We start from the raw sequence: 12055 nt of genomic DNA on the forward strand, positions 1-12055 counted from the left end.
AAAATTATTAGAAAGTTATTACATATAGAGAAAAGAATTCTATCTAAAAAATACTTCTAAGAAAATTAAAATATGTATACAGCATCCATAGCTGAAATTATATTTAAACGTATAAGCTCAAAGTGTTTTCATATTTTGAAACATCTACTCTTCTACATGTTAACAATGCCATATTTTGTCATGAGTTTTTCTGCCTCAAAACAAAATACACTCACAGGCACACACACTCCACAAAATAAATTAATTTTTAAAAAGGCCAATAAAATGTTGTTACCTTAAAGATGACTGTGATTTAAGTGTTCTAACTGGGGGGGTCTCTTCTTTACTGATATCCAGGTTTTCAGAGAGTGAAGCTGCTTCTGGAAGCAAATCTTCAGCTTTAAAGATGGACTCTATGGTTTCATTTCCTTTACTAGTTAAACTACTTGAAAGTATGTTTTGATTACCATCACTATCAAATGAAAGCATATTCGAATCTTCTCTGTAGTTTAAGATACTACTTGAATCTGTATAAAATGAATCCTTTTTGTCACTTGTTTCTGATCCAATTTCTCCTGAGCCACTTTTGTAAACAAGTCCACTACTTTCATCTTCACTTATTTTCCCTAAATGTTTATCTGATAAATAGTCCATAAAAGAAATGCCTTTTTGCAGATTTGTATCACTAGCTGATTTAAAAAGCAAAGGATCCTTTAAAGGGACATGGCTAAGGTCAACACTCATAGATCTGTTGTCTGACATATGATTAACAGTTACACTTCTAATTCTATTTATATCCCTACTAATTTGTTTTCTTTTTGAAGACAAAAAATCCCCATTTTCTGTAGGCATATAATCAGGTACTACTGGGCTCACACTTTCAGAAACAGGAGACTTAAAAGTATTTGCTTGATCCACTGGATGGAGCAAAAGAGCCAGTTCTGCACTTCTAAGTAAAATTCCAATACAAATGGATGTCTGACTAGCAGGACTGCCAGTTACAGCTTCTACATCTTTCCTTAAGTTCTCTGAAAGCAGGATAAGTGACTCATGCAGGAAAAGTAGAAGCAGATACTGGTAGTGATTAATCTGCATACTGACATGTTTATGAACATGAACTAGGACATGAATATCTGCCTCTGACGAGGAAGAGGAAAATCTGAAAAATGTATCTGATGAAGAAGGCTTCTGACCACCATTTGTCAAAGGCTCAGACTCTGTACTATAATACTCCTTCAAGAGCTTCTTCCGCTTCAATCGGCCAGCCAGATCACTAGATTCACTTTGTGATGTATTTAGAGATACTTGATTACAAGTCTGTGGCTCTTTTTGTGACTCTGCATATCTTGTTGGTTGACAAATCCAAATGGAAAGAGGGAATGAGTCTACAAAACTTATTGGCCGTCCTTTTCCACTTTTCATCCCTTCATAATCTATCCAAAACTGAGAAAAGTACACAGCCCAAACATCCGTGGCAGCAGAAGTTTTAAGAGTGTTTTTATTCAATTGGGGAGTAATATTTCCTTTATAAATTTCATGCATTTTGGTATCTTGTTCATGAGCATGTCTCTGGAAAATTGGATGTAGAAGATTAAAATTGTCACAAGATTTGGGGAAGCTGGTATATGTTTTACTAAAAAAATCACAATCTTTAAAGTCTTGAAACAAAGCTTCTAGGTCAGAATGTCGACAGTTTGGACAGTGCCTTGTATTTGTGGCAATCATTTCAGAACTCTGAATAGAAATCGCACGTGGCTGATCTTGATGACATTCAGATTTCACTTCAGAAGGAATGACAAACTAGAAGAGAAGAAAAATTAATCTCATCCAACTGGCAAATCCATACATCTTGAAGATAAAAGAACATGACTTAGCTCAGAAATTCTTTTTCTTGACTTTTCCCCCAAAATACTACTTTCCTATTAAGACGTAAAACACTAACTCTTCCCCTCTAATCTTATTAAACTGAGTAAAGGGGATTTACATGACCACTAAGAAGAGAATCTTTTTAAAAAACATAACATGAATTAATAATCAATATAACATACATATATGCACAAAATAAATCATAAAATAAAAAGAACAAAATTAAATCATTACTACTACTTGTTTGTATGATACCTTTAGCATTAAGCCATCAACTCGAACATCAACATGCTCGTCAGATTTTGAATTGTCATTCAACTTGTACACAGCCATGAACTGATTAAGACTCTGTTTTAAATCCAACAGAAATTGATTTAACCATAGAATGCTTCTTTCATCCACAGTGAACTGTAGTGCATTCAGCTGGCTATAGAGGTTGGGAGACGGAACTGTGGAGACAAGATGTTTTTTAAAAATTTTTAATTGGATGGTTCTAAATCTTCCCTGAGAACAAAAAATACGTGTTTAGTCAGTTTTATTCTTTCTTAAGATAAAACAAATTTGAGGTATTATTTACAAAATCAAAGTGATACATGTGAATGATAACAAACACATTTAGATAGACAAAAAATGTCCCATGCCTAACTGAAAAAATGTTTTAATATTTTAAAATGTCTATAACATATAAATATATAAAACACATGAATATTTTGAATATATAAATTAATCTAAAACTAACTGCATAAAACAGGAAGCACTGTTTCAATTTCTTTCCTAAGGTTGTATTTACCAAGAAGCAAACTTCTAAAAACATTACCTTCTTGATGAAGTATCATATCAAAGTGGTCCTTGACCACATATTTCTGTAGACTTTACAACCTGAATCTTAATCTATATCTTCTAAAATGAGAGAGCTAAGTTTAACCAATTTCTTATGAAAGTGCTATGCTAGCAGGTTCTCCTTGAAAGGAGGGACCATGCATAAATTTATTCCCCACTTTTAATCAAGGCCTGTAATAGTGGTTGGAGCAATGTAAAAACCAAGTATCTCCTGAATAATAAAATGAATTCACTCTTTCATAGCTCTCCCAAAATAAACTAATATTTACAATTAGAGGGCATATCACTTCCTGAAATATACATATTTTTCTACCATAAAAGGCATTTTGTTTTCAGAGCACCTTGAAGATCTTTTATTGTAAAAATTCAGACATATTTATTCCTACAAAAGCTAAAGTTATGCATATCTACAGCATTTAGACTAAATTTAAGAAAAATAAATTAAAGGTGTGAGATACCAGTGGAGAGGGAACACTCTAACAATGTCCTGAGTATGGTTTATTTGCTTATGTTATTTATTTATTCACTCACTTTCCTTTAAGATTCACTGAATGTCAACTACATTGTCTGTCTTACCCTAAGCACAAAGAAAACAAAAAAATAGGGCATGGTCCTTTTTCCTTAAAAGTTCATAGTTTATTACATGAGACAGATACAAACAGAGAAAAGTTACAATTTAAGTCTATCAGAGACATGCAATTGTGAAGTGGAGGTGCTTGCCTTTTGGGAATAGAAATAAAGTGGGTGCTGCAGAGACTGCATCACACTCTGGAAGGAAAGGAAGTAGAGGGAATATCTCAACGTAGATTGACTGATGATGGTAGTCACAGAGTAGACTAGGGAGCAAATGCTGCCCAAGACCAGAGCACAGAAAGAACCCTGAGAGCAGATGTGGGACTGAAAAAGGAACCCAGGACACTAAGCAGTAGAAAGATCTACATGCAGGGCCGGCGCAGTGGCTCACGCCTGTAATCCCAGCACTTTGGGAGGCCGAGGCGGGTGGATCACGAGGTCAGGAGATCGAGACCATCCTGGCTAACACAGTGAAACCCTGTCTCTACTAAAAATGCAAAAAATTAGCCGGGTGTGGTGGCAGGCGCCTGTAGTCCCAGCTACTGGGGAGGCTGAGGCAGGAGAATGGTGTGAACCCAGGAGGCGGAGCTTGCAGTGAGCCGAGATTGCGCCACTGCACTCCAGCCTGGATGACACAGCGAGACTCCGTCTCAAAAAAAAAAAAAAAAAAACAAAAAAAACCCAGAAAGATCTATATGCAGTTTCCAACAGAAGTCTACTTATAAAATAGATTAGTATGTAGTTAATAATACTTAAAAGCAGCTTGTAGAAACTTTGAATATTCTGATATCACGAAGGGAAAGAAGCAGGGTACAAATTAAATATGTAAAAGAAATACATGCATTAAAAACAAGACTAACAACGCTATACTTATTGCTATGGGTTGAATTGTGTCCCTCCAAAATTCATTTACTGAAATTGTATCCCCCTGTAGCTCAGAATGTATTTGGAGCTAAAGCCTTTAAACAGACAATTACGGTAAAATGAGTTCACTGGGTGGGCCCTGGTCCATTATGACTCATATCCTTGTAAGAACAGAACAGGAGGGACACACACACACAGAAGGAAGACCACGTGAAAACAAAGGGGGAAGATGACCATCTACAAGGAGAGCAGTCTCAGAAGAAATAATCCTGCTAAAGTCTTCATCTCAGACCTCTAGCCTCAGAACTGTGAGACAATAAATTTCTGTTGTTTAAGCCACCTAGTCTGTGGTATTTGTTATAGCAGCCCTAACAAATGAATATACTTACGTTTGAGCAGATATCTAAAACTGCAAGCGTACAAGCATTGTTTTGGCTTTTTCTTCTTTATTGTTAAAATACAATGTGCACGTTACTTTCACAATGGTAAAAGGAAAGTTAAGAGATTATAAAAGTTGGATCATTTAGTATTGTTCAAAACAGAGATGATGAAGAATGAAAATTAACTCATCTACATGAGGGTGCAACATACTATATTCTCTACTTTTGTTTATTTTTGAAAATTTCTCTAAGAAAACATTAAATTAAAAAACAGTTAAACATAATCTAGCAATTCCACTACCAGGTACCTACAGGGGTCAAGTTTAAAATGCGAGGAAGGAATTTTGTAACTTTTTTCAGAAAAAAAAAGTACAGATTATAGAATGAGATTATAATTCCTTTGGTACATGCTAACAAAGCTTGTATAAATAAGCCTGGATGGCTGGGAGTGTTGGCTCATGTCTGTAATCCCAGCGCTTTGGGAGGCCAAAGCGGGAGGATGGCTTGAGCCCAGGAGTTTGAGACTAGCCCAGGCAACAGAATGAGATCTTCTATCTACAAAAAATTTAAAATTAGCTGGACATGATGGCTCATGCCTATAATCCTAGCTACTAGCGAGGCTAAGGTGGGAAGATCACTCGAGTCCAGGAGTTTGAGACGGCAGTGAGCCACAATTGTGCCACAGTACTCCAGCCCAGGCACAGAGTGAGACTGTGTCTCAAAAAAATAGAAAATAATTTTTTTTAAAAAAACAGCTTAGAAGTCATAAATACTGGAAACTACTCTTAACTCTGAAGAAAAATTACTTGTTCAGGGACAAGGTGGCAGGCGGGAGCCAGGACTAGTTTGCAGCTCCGACTCGGATGGATGTAGCAGTGTCTGGGGGCTCACATAGTGAATTTTTGCTCCAGAATCACTACAGGAATAAATCAGGAAAACTCGGAGGACCCACAGACCCTCTGAAGGAAGCAGATTGCTCCTGCAGGACCTGATAGACAACCTAAATACTGTGCTGGTACTCATGGCTGAGCCACAGATGGTTCACATCACAGAACTCTATGCAGACAACCCCCCAGTACCAGCCCAGAGCCTGGTAGACTTGCTGGGTGGCTAGATCCAGAAGAGAGATAACAATCACTACAGCTTGGCTCTCAGAAACCACACCCATAGGAAGAAAGGGAGAATACCGGCCAGGCACAGTGGCTCATGCCTGTAATCCCAGCACTTTGGGAGGTCAAGGTGGGTGGATCACCTGAGGTCGGGAGTTCAAGACCAGCCTGACCAACACAGAGAAACCCTGTCTCTACTAAAAATACAAAATTAGCCCAGTGTGGTGGCAGGCGCCTGTAACCCCAGCTACTCAGGAGGCTGAGGTGGGAGAATCACTTGAACCCAGGAGACGAAGGTTGCAGTGAGCCTAGATCGTGCCATTGCACTCCAGCCTGGGCAACAAGAGTGAACTCCATCTCAAAAAAAAAAAGAAAAAAAAAAAAAAAAAGACAAAAGGGAGAATATCACTTCGAGGGAACATGCCATGGGAGAAAAGAATCTGAACAACAGCCTTCAGTCCTAGACATTACCTCTGAGAGAGCCTACCCAAATGAGAAAGAACCAGAAAAACAACTCTGGTAATATGACAAGACAAGGTTCTTTAACACCTCCAAAAAATCACAATAGATCACCAGCAATGGACCCAAACCAAGAAGAAACCCCTAATTTACTTGAAAAAGAATTCAGGAGGTTAGTTATTAGGCTAATCAGGGAGGCACCAGAAAAAGGCAAAGCCCAATGTAAGGAAATCCAAAAAATGATATAAGAAGTGAAAGGAGAAATATTCAAGGAAATAGATAGCATAAATAAAAACCAATCAAAACTTCAGGAATAAATAGACACACTCATAGAAATGCAAAATGCTATAGAAAGTCTCAGCAATAGAATTGAACAAGTAGAAGAAACAAATTCAGAGCTCAAAGACAAGGTCTTTGAATTAACCCAATCCGACAAAGACAAAGAAAAAAAGAATAAGAAAACATGAACAAAGCCTCCAAGAAGTCTGGGATTATGTTAAACAACCAAACCTAAGAATAACTGGTGTTCCTAAGGAAGAAGAGAAATCTAAAAGTTTAGAAAACATATTTGGGGGAATAATTGAGGAAAATTTCCCTGACCTTTCTACAGACCTAGACATCCAAATACAAGAAACACAAAGAACACCTGGGAAATTCATCACAAAAATATGATTGCCTAGGCTCATTGTCATCAGGTTATCTAAAGTTAAGACGAAGGAAAGAATCTTAAGAGCTGTGAGACAGAAGGAGCAGGTAACCTATAAAGGAAAATCTATCAGATTAATAGCAGGTTTCTCAGCAGAAACCCTAGAAGCTAGAAGAGATTCCGGCCCTATCTTCAGCTTCCTCCAACAAAACAATTATCAGCCAAGAATTCTCTATCTAGTGAAACTAAGCTTCACCTATCAAGTAAAGATACAGTGTTTTTCAGGAAAACAAATGCTGAGAGAATTCACCACTATCAAGTCACCACTACGAGAACTGCTAAAATGAGCTTGAAATCTTGAAACAAATCCTGGAAACACAACAGAACCTCTTTAAAGCATAAATTTCAGAGGATCTATAAAACAAAAATACAATTAAAAAAAAAACAAGGTATACAGGCAACAAATAGAATGATGAATGGAATGGTACCTCATGTCTCAATACTAACATTGAATGTAAGTGGCCTAAATGCTCCACTTAAAAGATACAGAACTGTAGAATAGATAAGAATTCACCTGTTGTGGGAAGTCAGGGACCCTGAACAGAGGGACCAGCTGGAGCCACGGCAGAGGAGTATAAATTGTAAAGATTTCATGGACATTTATCACTTCCCTAATAATATTCTTATAATTTCTTATGCCTGTCTTACTTTAATCTCTTAATCCTGTTATCTTCATAAATTGAGGATGTATGTCACCTCAGGTACACTGTGATGAATGAGTTAACTATACAAATTAATTGTAAAACGTGTGTTTGAACAATATGAAATCAGTGCACCTTGAAAAAAAAAAACAGAATAACAGCGATTTTCAGGGAACAAGGGAAGATAACCATAAGGTCGGACTGCCTGCATGGTCAGGCAGAACAGAGCCATATTTTTCTTCTTGCAGAGAGCCTATAAACGGACGTGCAAGTAGCGAAGATAATGCTAAATTCTTTTCCTAGCAAGGAATATTAATAATTAAGACCCTGGGAAAGGAACTGCATTCCTGGGGGGAGGTCTATAAATGGCTGCTCTGGACGTGTCTATCTTACGTGGTTGAGATAAGGACTGAAATATGCCCTGGTCTCCTGCAGTACCCTCAGGCTTATTAGGGTTGGGAAAAGACCACTCCCCAGTAAATTTGAGGTCAGACCAGTGCTCTGATCTTGAACCCTATTTTCTGTTGTTTAAGATGTTTATCAAGACAATACATGCACAGCTGAACATAGACCCTTATTAGGAGATTTTGATTTTGCCCTTTGCCTTGTGATCTTTGCTTTGCCCTTTGCCTTGTGATCTTTATTGGCCTCAAAAGCATGTGATCTTTGTTCTCCTTTTTGCCCTTTGAAGCATGTGATCTTTGTGACCTACTCCCTGTTCATACACCCCCTCCCCTTTTGAAGTCCTTAATAAAAACCTGCTGGTTTTGCGGCTCAGGTGGGCATCACAGTCCTACCACTATGTGATGTCACCCCTGGCGGCCCAGCTGTAAAATTCCTCTCTTTGTACTCTTTCTCTTTATTTCTCAGATTGGCCGACACTTAGGGAAAACAGAAAACCTACGTTGAAATATTGGAGGCAGGTTCCCCCAGTATTCGCCAACCATCTGCTGCCTTCAAGAGACTCATCTGACAAATAAGGACTCACACAAACTTAAGGTAAAGGGGTGGAAAAAGACATTTCATGCAAATGGACATTAAAAGCAAGCAGGAGTAGCTATTCTTATATCAGACAAACCTTAAAGGAACAGCAGTTAAAAAAGACAAAGAGGAACATTATACAATGATAAAAGGCCTTGTCCAACAGTAAACTATCACAATCTGAAACATACATGCACCTAACACTGGAGTTCCCAAATTTATAAAACAATTACTAATAGGCCTAAGAAATGAGATAGACAGCAACACAATAATAGTGGGGAATTTCAATACTCAACTGACAGCACTAGACAGGTCATCAAGACAGAAAGTCAACAAAGGCAATGGATTTAAACTATACTCTGGCCGGGTGTGGTGGCTCATGCCTATAATCCCAGCACTTTGGTAGGCCAAGGCAGGCAGATCACAAGGTCAGGAGATCAAGACCATCCTGGCTAACACGGTGAAACCCTGTCTCTACTGAAAAAAAATACAAAAAATTAGCCAGGCATGGTGGCGGGCACCTGTAGTCCCAGCTACTCTGGAGGTTGAGGCAGGAGAATGGCGTGAACCCAGGAGGCAGAGCTTGCAGTGAGCCGAGATCATACCACTGCACTCCAGCCTAGGCGACAGAGCAAGACTCCATCTCAAAAAAAAAAAAAAAAAACTATACTCTGGAACAAATGGACTTAACAGATATTTACAGAACATTCCATCCAACAACTGCAGAATATACATTCTATTTAACAAAGCATGGAACTTTCTCCAAGAGACAGACCATATGATAGGCCACAAAAAGAGCCTCAATAAATTTAAGAAAGTTGAAATTATATCAAGCACTCTCTCAGATCACAATGGAATAAAACTGGAAATCTACTTCAAAGGAACCTTCAAAACCATGCAAATACCTGGAAATTAAAAAACCTGCTCCCGAATGATCACTGGGTCAAAAATGAAATCAAGATGGAAATTAAAAAATTCTTCAAACTGAACAATAGTGACACAACCTATCAAAACCTTTGGGACACAGCAAAGGTGGTGCTGAGAGGAAAGTTTATAGTTCTAAATGCCTACATCAAAAAGTCTGAAACAGCACAAACAGACAACCTAAGGTCACACCTCAAGGAACTAGAGAAACAAGAACAAACCAAACCCAAACCCAGCAGAAGAAAGGCAATGACCAATATCAGAGCAGAACTAAATGAAATTGAAACAAACAAAAACAATACAAAAGACAAGTTAAACAAAAAGCTGGTTCTTTGAAAAGATAAATAAAATTGATACACCACTGGCAAGATTAACCAAGAAGAGAGAAAATCCAAATAAGCTCAGTAAGAAACAAAACGGGAGATACTACAACTGACACCACAGAAATACAAAAGGTCATTCAATGCAACTATGAACACCTTTATGCGCATGTACTAGAAAACCTACAAGAGATGGAAGAATTCCTGGAAAAATACAGCCCTCCTAGCTTAAATCAGGAAGAATTAGATAGTCTGAACAGACCAATAACAAGCAGCCAAACTGAAATGATAATTTAAAAATTACCAACAAAAAAAAGTCCAGGACCAGCTTAAAAAAAAAAAAATACTTAGGAATATACCTAACCAAGCAGGTGAAAGACCTCTACAAGGAAAACTACAAAACACTGCATTAATGTTAGTTACAAAACACTGCTAAAGAAGTCATAGATGACACAAACAAATGGAAACACATCCCATGCTCATCGATGGGTGGAATTAATATTGGGAAAATGGCCATACTGCCAAAAGCAATCTACAAATTCAATGCAATTCCCATCAAAATACCACCATCATTCTTCACAGAACTAGAAAAAACAATTCAAAATTTCATATGGAACCAAAAAAGAGTCCGCATGGCAAAAGCAAAACTAAGCAAAAAGAACAAAACTGGAGGCATCATATTACCTGATTTCAAACTATACTATAAGGCCATACTCATCAGAACAGCATGGTACTGTATAAAAATAGGCACACAGACCAATGGAACAGAATAGAGAATCCAGAAGTAAACCCAAATACTTACAGCTAACTGATCTTCAACAAGGCAAACAAAAACATAAAGTGGAGAAAGGACACACTTTTCAACAAATGGTGCTGGGATAATTGGCTAGCTATATGTGGGAGAATGAAACTGGATCTTCTCTCACTTTACACAAAAATCAACTCAAGATGGATTAAGGACTTAAATCTAAGCCCTGAAACTATAAAAATTCTAGAAGATAACATTGGAAAGACTCTTCTACACATTGGCTTACACAAGGATTTCATGACCAAGAACCTAAAGGGGAATGTAATAAAAGTAAAGATAAATTGCTGAGACTTAATTAAACAGCTTTGCACAGCAAAAGGAACAGTTAGCAGAGTAAACAGACAACCCACAAAGTGGGAAAAACTCTTCACAATCTATATACAACTGACAAAGGACTAATATCCAGAAGCTACAATGAACTCAAATCAACAAGAAAAAAACAAACAATCCCACCAAAAAGGGATTGATGGCTGAGACAATGAGTAGACAGTTCTCAAAAGAACATATACAAATGGCCAACATAGAAAAAAATGCTCGACATCACTAATAATCAGGGAAATGCAAATCAAAACCACAATGCGATATCACCATTCCCACTGCAAGAAAGGCCATAATCAAAAAATAGTACATGTTGGCATTGATGTGGTGAACAGAGAATACTTCTACACTGCTGGTGGGAATATAAACTAGTACAACCACTATAGAAAACAGTGTGGAGATTCCTTAAAGAGCTAAAAGTAGGCAGAGCATGGTGGCTCATGCCTGTCATCCCAGCACTTTAGGAGGCTGAGGCGGGCAGATCACAAGGTCAGGAGTTCAAGATCAGCCTGGCCAACACGTTAAAATTTTGTAAAAATACAAAAATTAGCTAGATGCAGTGGTGCTACTCAGGAGGCTGAGGGAAGAGAATCGCTTGAACCCAGGAAGTGGAGGTTACAGTGAGCCCAGATCGTGCTGCTGCACTCCAGCCTGGGCGACAGAGTAAGCCTCCACCTCAAAAAAAAAAAAAAAAAAAAAGGCACTAAAAGTAGAACTACCATTTGATCCGGCAATCCTACTACTTGGTATCCACCCAGAGGAAAAGAAGTCATTATATGAAAAAGATACTTGCACACACGTTTATAGCAGCAAAATTCGCAATTACAAAACGTGGAACCAACCCAAATGCCCAGCAATCAATGAAAGGATAAAGAAACTGTGGTGGGTGGGGGTGTTTGTGTGTGTGTGTATGTATATACATACATATATGTGTGTGTGTATATATATGTATATACATACGTGTGTGTGTGTGTATATATATATGATGGAATACTACTCAGCCATAAAAAGGAATGAATTAATGGCATTTGCAGCAACCTCCAGCAATCAGTGAGTGGATAAAGAAACTGTGGGGGGGCGGGGGGGGTGTGTGTGTGTGTATTCTACACCAGCCTGGTGTAGCCTGGCCAACATGGTGTGTGTGTGTGTGTGTGTGTATATATATACGTATATATATATGATGTATATATATATACGTATATATATGATGTGTGTGTATATATATATACACACACACATCATATATATATGATGAAATACTACTCAGCCATAAAAAGGAACGAATTA

At 37.9% G+C, this 12055-nt stretch overlaps 1 protein-coding gene across 3 annotated transcripts in view; it reads right to left on the reverse strand.

Moving 5' to 3' along the window:
- The window catches only part of BLTP3B (bridge-like lipid transfer protein family member 3B), a 106796-nt gene that overhangs the window by 20957 nt on the left and 73784 nt on the right, over positions 1-12055 (reverse strand). For all 3 annotated transcript variants that reach the window (XM_024257224.3, XM_024257223.3, XM_054528163.2), the window contains exons 13-14: positions 2101-2294; positions 275-1779 (exon numbers count right to left, since the gene is read on the reverse strand). In XM_024257224.3, coding sequence (XP_024112992.1) covers positions 275-1779; positions 2101-2294 — 1699 coding nt within the window. The remainder of the gene's footprint in view (positions 1-274; positions 1780-2100; positions 2295-12055) is intronic.

This window comes from Pongo abelii, chromosome 10, assembly GCF_028885655.2.
Source record: "Pongo abelii isolate AG06213 chromosome 10, NHGRI_mPonAbe1-v2.0_pri, whole genome shotgun sequence".
Lineage (NCBI taxonomy): Eukaryota > Metazoa > Chordata > Mammalia > Primates > Hominidae > Pongo > Pongo abelii.